Source organism: Ambystoma mexicanum, chromosome 5q (assembly GCF_040938575.1).
Source record: "Ambystoma mexicanum isolate Mex_15411 chromosome 5q, UKY_AmexF1_1, whole genome shotgun sequence".
Classification (NCBI taxonomy): Eukaryota; Metazoa; Chordata; class Amphibia; order Caudata; family Ambystomatidae; genus Ambystoma; species Ambystoma mexicanum.
This window is the reverse complement of record NC_090933.1, coordinates 1,058,024,071-1,058,040,617: the sequence shown is the minus strand read 5'-3', so window position 1 is coordinate 1,058,040,617 and position 16,547 is coordinate 1,058,024,071. Positions and strand designations below refer to the sequence as shown.

Below are 16,547 nucleotides of genomic sequence, written 5' to 3'. Positions count from 1 at the left end.
TTTTGTGGGATTCTTGAAGACTGTGTGCTCTCCTTCCATTTCTTACATTGCATTGGGGTGGGGTGAATTGCCAGAGAAAAAGTGATTATATTATCTTTTGCTAAAATCATATCAAGTTATTTCTGTACTGCATTTCCTCATTGCTTTTCCCTTGAAACCATAAAAGTATTTTCGCTGCCTTATCCATCCTATACCAACTCCTCATTGATTGTAAAGAAGTGTGCTAGTGTCAGGTTACCCATTGTTGATCAACATTCTATTCATAAGTGTGATATCAATTATTAATTTATTATAAAAGTGTGATATATATATTGTTTAATTTTTCAAATAAACCTTTCAAATTTGCAAAACAAACCTACTTCTTGGATCAGCGGGGTCGGGGGGATTCTGAGAGAGGGGTTTTATACTAGGGTTCATCATCCAGATTATAACTTGCCATAAAAATATATAAATAAGGGCTTCCCTTGGGCATCCAGACAAGGCACTGACTTAGTGGGATTGGAGTCATTGGAGTGACTTACAGGCTGTGTGGATGTATGGTGAAAATGTGCACACTTAAATGTATAGGTGGCTGCCAGTGTGAGTGCATGGTGAAAGGGTGGACAATTAAATGTATGGGTGGCTAGGTGTGTGTGGTGAGTGAATGGTGAAAGGGTGCACACTCAAATGTATGGGTGACTGCCTTGGTGTGCCTGAATGATGAAAGGGTGCATACTTAAATGTATAGGTGGCTGCCTGTGTGAGTGTATGGTGGAAGGGTGCACACTTAAATGTATAGGTGGCTGCCTGTGTGAGTGTATGGTGAAAGGGCGCACACTTAAATGTATGGGTGGTTGCCTGAGTGTGCCTGTATGGTGAAAGGGTGCACACTTAAATGTGCACACTAAAATGTATTGGTGGCTTCCTGATGTGCATGTATGGTGAAAGGGTACACACGTAAATGTATGGTTGGCTGGGTGTGCGTGTGTGTTTATGGTGAATGGTGTGTGTGCTTGTGTTCAACTGCTGGGAGAATAAGCGATATTCTGCCCCCTCTCTACCCTTCCAATCACTTCCCTGGCATGCAAGTACTAAACCCACATTAAGATTTCAATTGCCCAAAGAATTATACATTTCAATGCAGGTACTAACAGTGAAATGCTTTATGTTAGTAATTGCCAGGCCTTTGTTAACAGCGAAACCCAGGTGCTGTTTAACATCTGTGTCCTGTTCTGTCCAGCAACGGCTCTGTAGGTCAGCCAAGTCGAGTCAACTTAACCCAAACTTTCAGGGGGGCGAGGGGGTGTTTAGGGCTGAAGCCCAGTCAGCTCAATGGTGTTTCACCACTACTTGTGTTTAATCCCTTGGTTACTTATTGATAATCTTCATTACTCATATCCCTATTCTTCCTCATCCCAGTACTTGTGTTTGAGGCTCTTTGCCTCATACACAAGTACTTGGATGATGTAGCGGGACATGGAGGCAATGCCTGGCTTAGTTACCTGTAATATTCATTACTCCTAGTCTCACTATTCCTCATCCCAGTATTTACCTATGAGTCAAGGCACCTTATACGTTAGCACTGGGACAAGGAAAAGGGACGTGGGGTAATTCTGGCCCGAGAAGCTGATTTTGGGGGTTGGTGTAGGGGGTCTGAGGGAAGGGGGATGTTTGGCGGGGAGGGGTGGGACAGGTATTGTGCGATAAATCATAATAGTCATCCATGCCCAGGCTAAGCAGGCATGATATGTGGTATTAGTGGCTAGAGAGGCATTTTGGTGCAGCCAGTGTAGTCATTTCTTAGTTTGGCTTGACTTTTGTTTAACTGGGCATCTATGATAAAGTAGTCCTGCTTAGTGTAATTATCTGGCTAAACTGGAATTTGGGTGATGCTAGTCTAGCCATTTGTTACTGTGGCATTGTACATTTCTCTGGGCATCTGTGATGAAATAAACCTGATAAGTGTTATTGCTTTGACTGACATTTTGGTGCAACCAGTCTAGGTATGTTTAAATGTGGCCTGGCATGCTTTACTGCCATATGTTATTACGTGTCTAGACTGGTCTACATTGTGCAGCCAGTTGGACATGTTTTCCTTGCGGCATGGCATTTTTAATAGCAAAGCATTTTATTAATTAAAGCATTCATGTTCCTGTGCACTGTTAGTGACTTGCATGTATTGGAGTTTTGGATTGGTTTTACAATACAAAACAATTGCAAATGCTCTGGCCTTTTAGCCAATCTTTCTCAGAAAATGTGCTGTATAATGCATTAAAACACATATTTATATCTTTCTCCTAGTGCAGTGTGCGGGATACCACTGGAAATTTTGTGTTACGCCACTGTATAAAATGTGCATGTATTTTCATTCAAGTATTTTGATTATGACTAGAAAAACAAATTATGAAAACACTATGGGCCTCATTACGAGAATGGAGGTAGCGATGGAGCTATTAGCTCCATGGATGCCTCCGTTCCGGGCTCCATTACCAGGTTCCTGCAATGGGGACTTACCGGGTTACTCCGACATAGGAGGACCCGGTAATTCCTCCTTGCAGGAACCCATACCCATTCCCATTTGAGCCCCCATAGGGCTCAATGGGAATGGCGAGGGAGGTAATAATGGGCAGACTACATCTGGCCCGTTATTGCCTCACTCTTCCCCTCGCGGGACCGGGAAAGCACGCCTGGTTTTACCAGGCGTGCGATCTGGGTCCCGCGATGGGAAGCTCGTAATCGGCACTCCCGGAATGAAGGGGGCTGGTCCCGTACCGGCCCCCTTCATTACGGGAGCGCCAGCCTTATAATGAGGCCCTATAAGAGAAATGACTAGAGCCACATAAATGTCACAATTGTGTACGTATATGGTAAATTGCAATGGTTCTATAAATGATGCACTTGGATGGGAGGCTGCCATGCCTAATACTTCTCAACTAATGCAGTCACACCCAATACGTTTAACAGCCATTGCCCTGGTATGACTGAAAGCATTTGTGATAATGCAGCACCAGGCAGAACCTGGCCCCCTAATACTATGAAAGTCGCTCCAATGGAATGAATTACAAAAGCTTTAACCAGGAAAGTGCAATAGTGTTTAGTTATACTGAGAATATTGAAACACTTTGGAGGTTGGTGCCCCCATAATCACTTCTAAAGCTCTGCTATTTGTCTTGTATCCCAGGCATCTAGAACTGCACTCGCCTGATGCCAAGCATACAGTGGTCCTCAGAAGTAAAGATCCAGCGACGGCCCAATCCTGGTTTAATGCTATTCACTCAAATGTAAATGACCTCATTCCCAGGGTGATAGGTGAAGTAAAGGACCAACTGGGGAAATCCGGGATCGCGGGAAGCCGTGAGATCCGGCATCTTGGCTGGCTCGCAGAGAAGGTAAGACCTAATTTGGATATGTGACCACTTCTTCAGTGTTTAGATTACCTTTGTTAATCTAATAAAATATCTGTTCATAATCCTGTTTTACTAAATTCTTCAGATTCAATTCTGGTAAACAAAGGAGCAATATCTGCTCTGAATTGTCATTATACACACACGATAAAGTAAGCCACTTCTCTCGCACCCAAATCTGGATTTATAATATTTAGCATTTCTCGCAAAGCAGATTAGGATCTTCGTTCAGTTTCAAATAACACACTTATCGATATCTCATTTCTGTGGTTCAGCTCCACAATGTTACCCCCTTATCAGCCTCTTTGATCGCTAAAGGTTGGTTCCATTGGACATCTGTGATTGTTTTTCTTCCTTGAAATGAAAATGTTGTGAATCCTCTAGCTTTTTGTTGCATTTTGTTGAACGTTGAAGTATTCAGAAGATATCTGGAGACTCTAAACGATGTATCAATAATATTTTCATTGGATGCTGGTAGTAGCAAGGTAGATTTAATTTCCAAGCCTCTGCCTTCACTGGAATATTGTATGAGGTTCACAAGTTCTGTGATATTGTTAGGGTCTGTAGATTGTCCTTCCTTTAGAAAGAGTAGCGCATGCAGTTTTTACTAATCTTTCATTGTTATTGCTGAGGTTATTCCCTGGTATCAATGTATCATTTTAATATTTATCAGAGAAATTGGGAAATTCTAGGAATTTACAAAGCTGCAATAGGACCTAAAAGAGTCGCCTTGCGCAATCTTCAATTAAATCACAGATGCTCACACCTTGCAATAATGATGGATACTTTCCACGAGAATAGACCATATACACATGGCCTAATCCCTGTAATGTCAATGGCATGTTTCCTTCAACAAAAGTATAATTTCCCACCTCTCAGATCAAATATTAGTGATATGGATCCCCTCACAGAGCACACTTAAGAATATCTTGATTTTTTGTTTGTTTTTATTCGCACATCCTATTGCAGAGATACAGTGGATGTCTTAAAAATAACTGAACATATTCAATGGGAATGGCAGTATGTTATCATTACTAAAGATATCAGTACACCTGCACCAATAACTAGGTAAACATCAAAGCAACCCAGCAGCCAAATGCTCTTGGAGGTGCTAGAGGGCCCCTTGAACTAAAATGTTCTTACATTTAACAATCACAACTAACAAGCACATTAGCAGAACAGCCATGGGTGCTAATCATACACTTTCATTCTCAAAACTCTTCATGGTTCTATACAAATTACTGCAAGCATGGTATAACGCCCTTCACAAACTTAACAACTGGATCAAATGTTGCGTCTGCTACTGAGATGACATTTTGATTTTCTGGAGTAGATCCATTAAAGAGCTCTTTCACCGACAGGTTGAAAAATGATATTTACACTATCCAACTCCTCCAACTGGAATACAATTAGAGTAACATAGCATTATTACATCTGGAATTATACAGCTGAAAAAACACACTCTGCAGGCCATAGGGACCCTCATTAAGGCCTGAGTGAAAATGTGGCTGCAGACCAATACCTGCCAGTAATGCCCCCTGGTGAGTGAGCTATTACCTAATTAACGCTAAAGTCGCAGCTCAACATGGGGATACAAAAAAAGTAAAATAAATGGAATCCAAAAATGTTAATTGAAATCTGTCAGTACATTATGTGAATTGATGACTAAAAAATATATGTTTCTCTTAGTATTTTTATGGTAAGTCTCAAAAAGAGTGATCCCAGAGACTCAGCACACGCCAAATATGGTTCACCATCTTGACTGCTTATTGCAGGCGAGGTTTGAACAAGGCCAATAGAAAACAGGGAAATGGAGTCCACCTAACTGGCCGTTGAAATAGACAGTGCAGAGGATGGGATAAAGCAGCACAGTATTGAGGGGAATTTGGGTAATAGTGTACCCTCTGGGTGCTTCCCAGTCCTTCCTGAAGGGTTCTGTACCTTTACCGTTCGAAGGGTTAGCCAGTCCACCCTCGTGATTTATGCTCCGAGAAAGGGGTTGGGTGAACTCATGCAGGAACTAGCCATATGCCCATTACAACACCAAAATGGCATGAGTAGTGTAACAATGTTGGAGGAATAAATAAAGTGCATGGGTCTAGTCTAAGAAGACCTAATGTTCCAGGTCCATGTCCGTATTCTATCCAACAATTTCTCTGATGGCCAAAGCCTGAAAAGCATCATTTGATTCACACACAGTCTCAAGGTGTTTAAAGTACTTGCTTCTTGGGATTGGCATTCTCCTATGCGTGGCTCTCATGGAGTTCCACTAATCTCCCACGAATAAGGGAGCATACGTCCAGTCCCCCTGCTCTGAAAATAACTTCAGTGAATGCTCTGTTCTCCCACGAGGGCAAGAGCTGTTGCATTTACCCCCTTGCCGTGAGGTTACCATGAATGGATTTGGACAGGATTTGCCAACCCCTTGCATGGCATTTTTTGAGGTTGCACTAACTACTAGCCTACCATGGGCTCCTGGGTCCAGTCAGTAATCGAAAGCCTACTATTGGTTCTTGGTTATCCTTTGTAGTTGAGAGCTCACAACAGACTCTTTTTCATCTCTGATCTTTACAGGTTCTGGTTTGCACTTCATACAGGTACACTGCCTTGCGCCTGCATCTAGAATATAACCTTAAGTAGGCAAGCAGTATTAATCAATCTCATAAGGTCACCGGCCCTTGCCAGAATCTGGGATAGAGCCCACCGCAGGCTTGAAGAACTCCCTGAGGCTTCTCTTGACAGGTTCTGGGCTATAGCCATCAGCAGGCTCCCTGCAAGGTGGTTTCCTTGCCAGGTCAAAGCCTGAGCCAATCTCTCCAACAAGGTGCTCTCCTCTCCTTCTCTCTCACTCTCTCTTATTCTCCTCTCTGGGATGCCATTGTAACTGTCACAGCTTGGAAACTTCTGCCTTCTTTTATATTATGAAAGTGGCCTTGGGTGCCAATGTGAGGTCTGTGATTAGTCGGTCTATTGTCTAATTAGACATGGACTGAGGATTGATCAGGACATTCTGATCCTACCTCTTGCCCGTGTGATCAGCTCATTTCATTTTCCCTCTTAGTTGCTGAGTATTCCTCTTCCTGCTTTGTTCACAAGTAGCCGTATTGCTTTAGATGTCATGGGCAGAGGGCTCAAGGTGACTTGCTGCCATCTTGCGGTTAGCTGACAGTGCCATGCCATCTAAACATATCTGCAGGTCAACTCCCTTGTACCGTTAAGTTGCGGGCCCCTTCTGTTCACTGAGATGCATGTGCCTCCCTAAGCACTGGACCTTCCAGCTTCCCACTGTCTATGCTGAGTGTTTATGATAATGTGTGAGTGGTTTCACAGGCCAATCGAAATCCTCACTCTGTATCATAATCAAGGGCCTGTGAGTTTAAGGCCATTTAGAAAAGTGCATATGTAATGGATGGGATCACACAGATAAATTCCAAGTCCAAATAACCGATCCAACTCGGGAAGATGGCAAAGTACTGTTTTATTAACAATTATCTAAAACAGGGAGTTACAACGAACATCAACAGACATACGCTCAATTTCTCTCAGCAATCTTCACACAAATCATAGCTTTTATATAAAAAAATACATCAGAGGTGACGTCATACTACGTGGCAATAATGAAAAACCTATCAAGAGTCCGTATTGGCTAAGGGGAACATCTAAGTATACTTTCTATAGGAACTAGGATTGTGATTGGCTAACACTATCAGTTGGACAACATATGCCTAACTCTAAAACATGTCATCTTCAGAAACATTAGATACACAGTTTCTCATTGGTTTTTAAACTATTCAAACTATAAGGTCCTTTGTTATATGGACTACTATAATTGGTTGGCACGCTTGTGACGGGTCAGGAACATTCGGTTCACTTAACAGCACATAAGCCCTGACCCAGGTGCAAGGAGATGGGGCATGACACTACCTCCCCACCCAATTAGCCCAGCATTCTGCCATGAATATTGTCTTTGAACTTGGCATTGCAACGTATCCTTGTCTTTTAGAATACATGGGAGTGAGAGCACTCATTATCGTGTTCTGGGACTCCAAGTTTGAACTCTATTTTCTTCTTTGGCTCACGTGACAGGAGACCACGACTTGGTCAATTTTTCAGGTTTTAAATGTTGTAAATGAATTAAACTTGACACTCTTGGTGTTCTTTCTTTGCACCTTAACAATGGATGATTTATCCTTCGCTCGTTCACCCATTTCCAGAATAGATAGCTGACCATGGCTGCTTCAGTCTTGACTCCAGGCCAGACAGCCTGGTCTAGCAACTCCACAATTCTGTTTATTCTTGCTGCGACACAGCTTTCCCTTCCCCCTTCATGGGTCCTGGCTTACTAAATTCATGATACTGATGTTCAGCTTCTACACAATGGCGGCTTCTCCTGTGTTCTAATCACTACACATAGCCAGCTTCTATGATGACTTTGTCTACCTTACGTTTCAGCATCTGTACATTTATTGAACAGTTGATTTTCTGCAACAATTCATACAGGTATAATCTTTTTACATTTGAGAATTCACTCAATTCTTTACTGTGTCATTAGTTTCTTTAGGATGTATACATCCTCTTCAATCAGTATCTCAGGATGTTGTGCATACTTTCTGTGACGTCACTGGCTTCTTTTCTCTGCTCCTTCTCATATTCCTTCAGGGAGTTCCTCCCTCAAGTTCAAATCCCTTCGGGAAACATTCGGTAGGGTTGTCTCAATGGATATCTTCCTTCGAACACACGCTGCGGTATTGGCACAACTGCTGGTGTCAAACACGGCGCAATCTCAGGTCTCCAACGTATGTGAGGTGGGAGGGCAGGGTTTCCTGCAGGACATGCAGCTGCTCCTCATCACCAGTCTGAAAAATGGCACCTGAGATGCCTGCTTGCTACAATATTTAAGGCTACTTCCTACTACTTCTCTACCATTGTGGTGCCCGATAAACTATTGTCCCCCCATCGCTTTGTATAATTTTCTCATGTAATCACTCCTATATTCCCAGAAAGAGACCGAATGATATGCTACCCATCAAGCCCTGTACTGAAGAAACTCTATATTCCATGTCATGTGGTGCACATGTGTTGTGAGGGCAGCTAGAAGCAGCTATTTCCCTATGCTTGTTTGAATGCCAGAAAAACACTGGTGAGTAACGGTCACAGCAGTATCTATCCCCAGGATCATCTAAAACATCCCCCAGCAGACCTTCCTAGATCTGAGCTAACAAAGAGGGTGTCCTTTGCAATGTGGGTTTGTCAGTGGTCATTTTTGGGTGAAGGTGTGGTTTCAGTACTCTCTGTTGACTTTAACCACATTGCCAAATCTTTAGGTGGCAACATTTTACAAGGTATGTTATGTTATATGGCATTTGTATAGCGGCTAATTCATTGGTGTGGCTTCAAAGCACTGTGAGGTGAACATCCTTGGAGGACCGAAGTCCGAGGTATGAGAATTGAAAGGAGGATTTTTAGAATATGTGTGTGCATTTTAGGCAGTACAAAGGTAGAGATGGGTGGCTAAGTCCCTGCTAGCGACCCATGGAGATCTGGTTAGTGGGTGGGTGCTTTGTTAGATTGTCAGGAGGGTAGGCAAGTCAAGGAGACTGATTATGTGCCCAGATGGACTGCATTTTTGTCATGGGACTCAGCTGTATTCTACTGGCAGAGGTGATGTGCGTTATGAAGCTGAGTAGTGAATTGTTGTAGATGTATGTGTGTGGGTGGCTGCACCCTGGAAGGTATACAGCTATATTCCATTGAGCTAGAGTGCTATACGTACCAGAGAATCAGGCAGGTATCTAGTTGTGATGAGGGTATACAGATCATAGCGTATACAAAACAGTAGTGGGTTTGTAGTCAGAGTAGTGGCACAAAACAACAGCGACACTCAAAATGCTGGCCTACAACACTCCTAAAATACAAAAACGTCTCCGACCTGATTGTTGCAGTAGGCAGAGTTCGAGGCTTGCCATGGAAAGGGTCGTCCAGGGCGAACAGGCAAACAGGTGATGGGATGCTCAAGGAGGTGCCCTTTTCCAGAGCCCTTAGCGGGCTGCACAGCCGGCTGCCCTGGGTGGAAGGCTCAAATAGCTGTTCCCGGACGGAGCACGAATCAGAGGCAGGGAGGGCGGGCAGTGGGAATGGGGAGGGGAGGTAGGGTCTCCAGTCCAAGGGCCACTGAATGGAGTGCTTCGGTGCTAGAAATGAATAAATCCAAGGCCCAAAGTGGGCAGAGTACCTGATGGAGGCTGCAGACCTTGTGCTGGGAGTGTGATGCAGAACAGGCGGGTGCATGTTGTGGTATGCAATGTTTATTTCATTATGTGGCATGCAATGTTTCTTAGCGATGTATTACATGTATGTTCCTGGATGTCATTTTTCAGCCAGCACAATTGGATTGCGAGATATATGTTAATTCGTGATAGTTATGCCCCTGCTGTTATGGTCCTGCTCTTATGGTTTTCAGTGTACCAGCAAGCCATGTGCATCTTTTAGAACACTAGTAATGGAATACACTAGCAGGGCAATACATAGAAATTTGCACAAAAGTGGCGCACGCGGCTGGCGCACAGTGTTCCCGTGCGAATGTCTGCGCCAGCCGCGTGCGCTAAAATCGATTTCCGTGCACACCGTATTCATGGATTTTAGACTCCAAAAGCAGCCATGGCGCAGAGTGGTGCAGCGACCCTGCAGCAGCGCCAGTTACACCCCCAAGAACGCCCTCGTGCATTGAAAAGCCATCAAAATCCCCAATCCAGCGCAAAGGGCTGCGCCAACCCTGGACCAGTTTACCAGACTGCCAAACAGCAAACGCCAAGCGGGGAACGTGTATTAGGGGTTTCGCGGTAACTTCCACACGCAAAAGGGCCTGTGCGAGTGGGGTACGTGTATAACTGTTCGCGTGAATTTTTACACGCGATTGGCCTGGGTACGTGTATTCCAGGGGAGCGCGGCAAGTTTCACACGCGATTGGCCTGGGGAGCGGGGTACGTGTATTTCAGGGGAGCGCGGCAAGTTTCACACGCGATTGGCCTGGGTACGTGTATTCCAGGGGTGCGCGGGAAGTTTCACACGCGATTGGCCTGGGTACGTGTATTTCAGGGGCTTGCGGGTAGTTTCCCACGCGATTGGGCCTGGGGGAGCGGGGTACGTGTATTTCAGGGGTGCGCGGGAAGTTTCACATGCGATTGGCCTGGGTATGTGTATTTCAGGGGTGCGCGGGAAGTTTCACACGCGATTGGCCTGGGTATGTGTATTTCAGGGGCGCGCGGGAAGTTTCACACACGATTGGCCTAGGTACGTGTATTTCAGGGGTGCGCGGGAAGTTTCACATGTGAATTGGCAGTGTGGGTCCTCCCAGGTGTCCCCTCTACCCCCTCCACGGCCCCTGCAGGCAGCCCACACCACAGGGGACTACCCTGCACCTCTAGTCATGTCCCGCAGGCAGCCCATCCACCATGGGCATGCCCCTCAGCCAAGCCACATGTCACGTTGCAATATGATCACCAACTCATGTCTCGCAGCAACCCCACCCCCCAGCAGTAAGGGGCACCTGCCAGCAGGCCCCTACTCATGTCCCGCTCATGTCCCCCAGCACCCCCACCCCCCAGCAGTCAGGGGCACCTGCCAGCAGGCCCCCACTCATGTCCCATTCATGTCCCCCCCCAATATGTCAACATGACCCACAATCATGGCCCTCATGTCCACCAAAATCCCACGGCACGCCACCCCTGCCCAAATAACCAACCAAGCATAACATACACCCCACATTGAAATGCCCATTACATGAAACAACCCAAATGGCATGTATGTACATCAGCACATGTCCGTCACACACACACATTGGGTGCCAGTGAATGTGAACACCCACATCGTGACATGCATGAAACCAATGAGAGAATACCACACATTGAAGTACGGGAACAAATGTATTGAACAAAAAAGGTGGTGAAAGAAAATCAAATACCAAACAATGGACATAAGGAAAACAATGCAGAATGTCACATAATGATAAAAAAAGGAAATCAGAATCCAAAATATATGAAATCAAAAATGTCTCCAAAGTCTCCTTCCAACAAAGCAAATCCAAACAGAAATGAAAAAGTAAAATCCATTGCTCCATGGAAAAATCAAAAAAGAAAAAGCCGACAAATGCACACTCCAACTATTTACAAGGATGAAATCCTGGGTCCATGAGCCCAACTGTCCAAAGGAAACCTACAAAAAAGCCTACAGAATAAACAACTACATACAAAAATGTGGGGCATAGTCCATGCGCCCCAAAGGGAAGAAAAAAAGAAAGGAAACTTAACACTAATGAACTATATACAATGGCAGCGGGCAAGTCCAACGGCTCACTGGTTGATGTCATGGGCCAGGACATCATCGAACTCCTGTTCAATGGCTTGGAGGCGGGCATGTTCACTGGCCCCGAGGTCTCGCAGGAATAATGCGGTGTCCAGCTCCAACTCCCTGCGAATACCCTAGAGGCACTCAACCCGCCTCAGCGTCCTGCGCAAGAAGTTCTCCGCCCTGACCATTGTGAGCCGTTCCTCCTCCGCACGCCGCCGCTCCGCACCTATCTGCTGGCCCAACCACTGCCACACAGAAGACACTCCCATTCCAGGGTTCTCCTGCCCTTCGGCCCATGCCTGCCCCTCTGATGTAGATGGCCCCGAGCCATGATGCCTTCCACGTCGAGCCTGCCGCTGCCTCTGACGCAACTGCCTCTGCCAGCACGACGGCATCCAGGCTGATGGAATCCACCGGCACCGTCGTGCATGTGCCCTGCCCGATGATACCGGCACATCCTCCATCTGCTGGGGTCCAGTTGCTGGTGTGTCCACCCCTGCTGGACCTCCGACTCCCGACTGTGGCAGGGATGGGATCCCTAGCGAGCTGGCTGCGTTGGTCAGGGAAGGTCCACAGGGGGCCCTGGAGGCATCAGGGCCGGAAGACGGCATGGAGAACGACTGGCGCATAGCCTCCACAGAGGAGGAGGGGGTCGCCAGAGTGGCCGACACATGTACGAAACCCCCGACCATGGTCGCTCCCAACTGGGCCACATTGGCATGCTGCTCTTCGTGATGACATGCCTGCTCCCCCCGGAAAGCACGCACGTCATCACGAATGACACCCGTGCGCAATGCGACTCCAATCAGGACCTTCTCCATACGGCCAGGGGTCCCCTCATCCGCAGGTAGAGGAGTGTCAGATGACATAGATATCCCCCCTACCTGCGGACGTGCCTGGGATGGGGCATCCCTGCTGGTGCATGGTGGTGCAGTCACAGTGTCAGGGACAGTGACATGCACAGGCCTCTCCACGGCGACCTGTGCTGCCTCCTGCCCCTGCCCCTGGACTGCACCACTTGCACCAGTGGTACCACCCCCACCAGGCCCTATGTGCAGCTCAGGAGCAGCCTCCTCCTCCTCCTCTGTGGAAACCACCAACCTGGATGGCTCCACACCGTCTTCTGCCGTTGCAAACCCCTGTGGGGGCTCACCCACCCCTTCCGCTGCAGCCGTGGGGGCATCCCCACCACTTTGCTCCACAGCGCCGTCTCTGCCCTCTTCTTCACTTGCCACTGTATAGAGGGAGACATAGAACACAAGCATCAGGGTACTGTACAATGGTCCCCTAGACAGGAAGCAATGGCAGATGAGTGGCACTGTCAAACATCACTTCCATCATGTCCCTCCACAACACATGGGTCAGTGCAGGCAAAACACATTCAGTAACAGGCATGGCGCATGCTATGGACATTAGCATACATGTCCAAGGGACTCTTGAAACATACAATGTTGGTTTGAAACTCACATGCATCATGGGTCATGCCTATCACATGCACACACTTCACCATAGTTTCATCCATCTAGCCTCGTACACCCCAGACACAGTGGATACAAGGATGACTAGGCTGCATCAGTGAATCTGAACATTGTCACAGACATGTGTCATGCATCCATGGCATTCACAAGTCACAGACACGCAGGTCAGACGCACAGACATGGACACCATACATGTACTTTGCATCAGCCCCCATCCCTCACCCCCACCCATGTCCAGGAACAGAGACTGGCATGCTCTCATGTGTCCATTCCGCATAGAGCTCCCCATGTTGCATTTAAACACATGCACCAACCATGTGGTTCACAAATTACTGGTCTCACATGCATGACCATGATGTCCCTGCACACACACATACGTACATGGCCTATGTCACACATACAGGCAAGTATCAGACAACCAGCACACTGCAACATGCCCTGTCTCACACAGCAATGCTTGGCCACTTACCGCTCAACTCCAGACGGGTCTGCCTCTCAGGGATCTGGGCGTGGAGCGCTGGGCGTACGTGTTCCAGGACCCTCAGCTGGATGGTACTCATGCGGCCCTGGCCCCCCTCCACGAGGCGCCGGGCCTTTAAGAGGGTCCTGGACCTCAAGTCCTCCCAGCACTTCTTGATTTGCTTGATGTTGCGGGTTGCCACCCCCTTCGCGTTGATGGCAACCACTAAGTCGTCCCAGATCCTGTCCCGTCCTTTCTTGTTGGCGCGTGATGATCCGAAGAGGGCATCATAATACCCCAGGACAAGCTCCACCAGGACACCAACTTCCTTCTGACTGAAGCTGGTGGCCCTCTGCCCCTCTGGCTGGGGGTCGCCAGTGGTCTCAGATGGTGTTTGCCCTGAAATGGCGACCCCCGAGGCAGGTGTGGGTGGGCAACTGGGTCCTGGGGCTGGGCTGTGGAGCGATGGTATACCAGTCGGGAGTCTTCTGTTCCATCAGGGGTGGACACAGCAACTGGACCCCTGCAGATGGCAGATGTGCAGGCACAAAATGGCAGGGCACGATGGCAGCAGGCAGGCAGCAGCAGATGGCTCGTGGGAGGCTGGTCGGGGTTCTGGGGGGCAGTAATTCGGCCTTTTGGGCAGGAGCGTGGTCTTCCGTGTTTTTTCGCATGGCCAGCTTGATACGGAGTGATTTGGCACGTGAAATTCTTGCACATCAGCGTGTAATTCGAGGAAAGTCCCTTAGCACGTAGGCGCGTCAGCACGCATACGCAATTTCATTGGACCAAAGGCCCTCAGCGCGTCTGTGACGTGGTGCGCACGGGCCTGTATGTGCTTTTCATGGGGTGCGGTGTGTGTGTTTTCCAGGCGTTGGGATTCACACGCTATTACTTCACAGTGGGTGGGTGTTGGTTACGTGTTCTTCTACACGCAAGGCAGACGGTGAGTGGTACCCTGCTCGCCCAGGCCCAATCACATGTGCAACTTCACGCGCACCCCTGAAATACATGTACCCAGGCCAATCGCGTGTGAAACTTCCCGCGCACCCCTGAAATACACGTACCCAGGCCAATCGCATGCGAAACTTCACGCGCACCCCTGAAATACACGTACCCAGGCCTATCGCGTGTAAAACTTCACGCGAACCCCTGTAATACACGTACCCCGCTCCTCCAGGGCAAATAGTGTGTAGAACTTCCCGCGCACCCCCGAAATACACGCACACGCTATTTTTCACACAGCGGGTGTCCATGTTTGTTGCATACCCCTTTGCACGTCATTTGTCCTAGAGGCCCACAGTATGGGACATTCTACATAGCTGTATATACCTGCTTTTTGTGGGCGCACATTTTTTTCATGTGCAGGGGTGCATCCGCCTGCCTTCGTGTGGCGGACGTGTTTAGGCCTGTGCGCGTCTTTGCCCGTGCGCTGTTTTGCCCTATTCGATTCCATGAATATGTGTTGTAGGCGAGTGTGTGGGCGTTCCGCGCACTTGCCTCCTGTAATTCCCCCGTGACGCCCACATTTTCACGAGTTGTTCCCCATTCTGCGTGTCACACCCCGTGTTCCGCCTACTTTTGTTATGTGCGCCGCGCTATGTGCGCTTTCGCTGTGGCCTTAGCGCACGCCGTTAGATGACCTGTGTGCCGGCGTGCGCCGCACACTTTTTCAGCGCACATCCCAGATTTTAGTCACGCACTGACTTCCATGAATAGATGTGCGCTGGTTTCCCTGCAATATTCGCACTTGCACTGCGAATCGCACGTTTTCGCACGCTTGCGCTGATATTTTCAGCACACATTAATTCCATGAATCGGCCTGTAAATTTTCATCTCTGTTATTAGTTTGTTTTTCGCATGTGTTGTTATTTAGAAAGCAAGAAGAGCTTTGAAAAGACGCTCTTGGTTGGTGACGTGGAATAGTAGAAAAGTGGTTGCTGCAGATAATGATAATGATGATAATAATGTGTTATTTATATAGCGCCTTAATCCAAAGCGCTTTACAGAGCACATATTTACATACAGTATCACCCAACCGAAATTGGTACTCCTTTATATACTTTAGATACTTTACTTGGGTGTAGTAGGGAGGCAATGGACGTGCGAGAGAGGACAGCCCTGACAAAACATGACTAGTGCAATACTTTCAGCAATACTGACAGTATTTACTTGGCCATTGTGCTATGTCAATTTGCAAACATCCACTAGTGTGAGTTAATTTCTGTGAAAAATGTCATGCCACTTAAGTGATGCATGGTGATGTGTTCCTTTATGTTCCTCTATGTTGGGTGTGCAGGTAGCTGGATTTGCTCAGAGCTATTTGTGGCTGGTGCAGTTGAGTGGTCATTTTGTAGCCGTGTTGTATACTTTGTGGCTGGTGCAGCAAAGTGGTGATGCAACTAGATTTGTTGGGAGTCATGCGGCGCTCCTTTTGGCTGGGGCCAGTGGTCATTTTGTCTGGTCCTTGGCTAGTTGACCAGGGTGGTTGTGTCTTGTGCTGTTGGGTTTTGATTAATCGCAGAGGGTTACATTTTCAATTCTGTGGCATGGGTTAGGGCACGCTCATGTGGCCGGTGTATCGTGTGGTACACGTTGGTAAGTAATTTGGGTTTCTTGTGTCTTTTTGCATTTGGTGGTGTGGTTAGGTGTTCTTTAATGACTGCAGGAAGTCTGGCTGTATGTTACTGGGACTCATGCTGCATGCTCACAGGGATGGTGTGAAGAGAGGTTGGTGTGTGCTCCTGAGTGTTCTGGTCATGTTGTGTACCTGCACTTTAGAACATGATGTGTGGGTTTATCTTCCTGGATGGTGACTATCTGATGGCCTTCCACTTCTGAGGCACAGTGTTGTTGATGTTTTCCATGAGGTGGGTGATA

General features: G+C 47.4%; 1 protein-coding gene across 1 annotated transcript in view; it reads left to right on the top strand.

Annotated features, from left to right (window-relative positions):
- SNTB1 (syntrophin beta 1) overlaps nt 1-16,547 on the top strand; it is a 714,658-nt gene that overhangs the window by 407,500 nt on the left and 290,611 nt on the right. Inside the window, exon 3 of the mRNA XM_069621565.1 lies at nt 3,161-3,368. Coding sequence (XP_069477666.1) covers nt 3,161-3,368 — 208 coding nt within the window. The remainder of the gene's footprint in view (nt 1-3,160; nt 3,369-16,547) is intronic.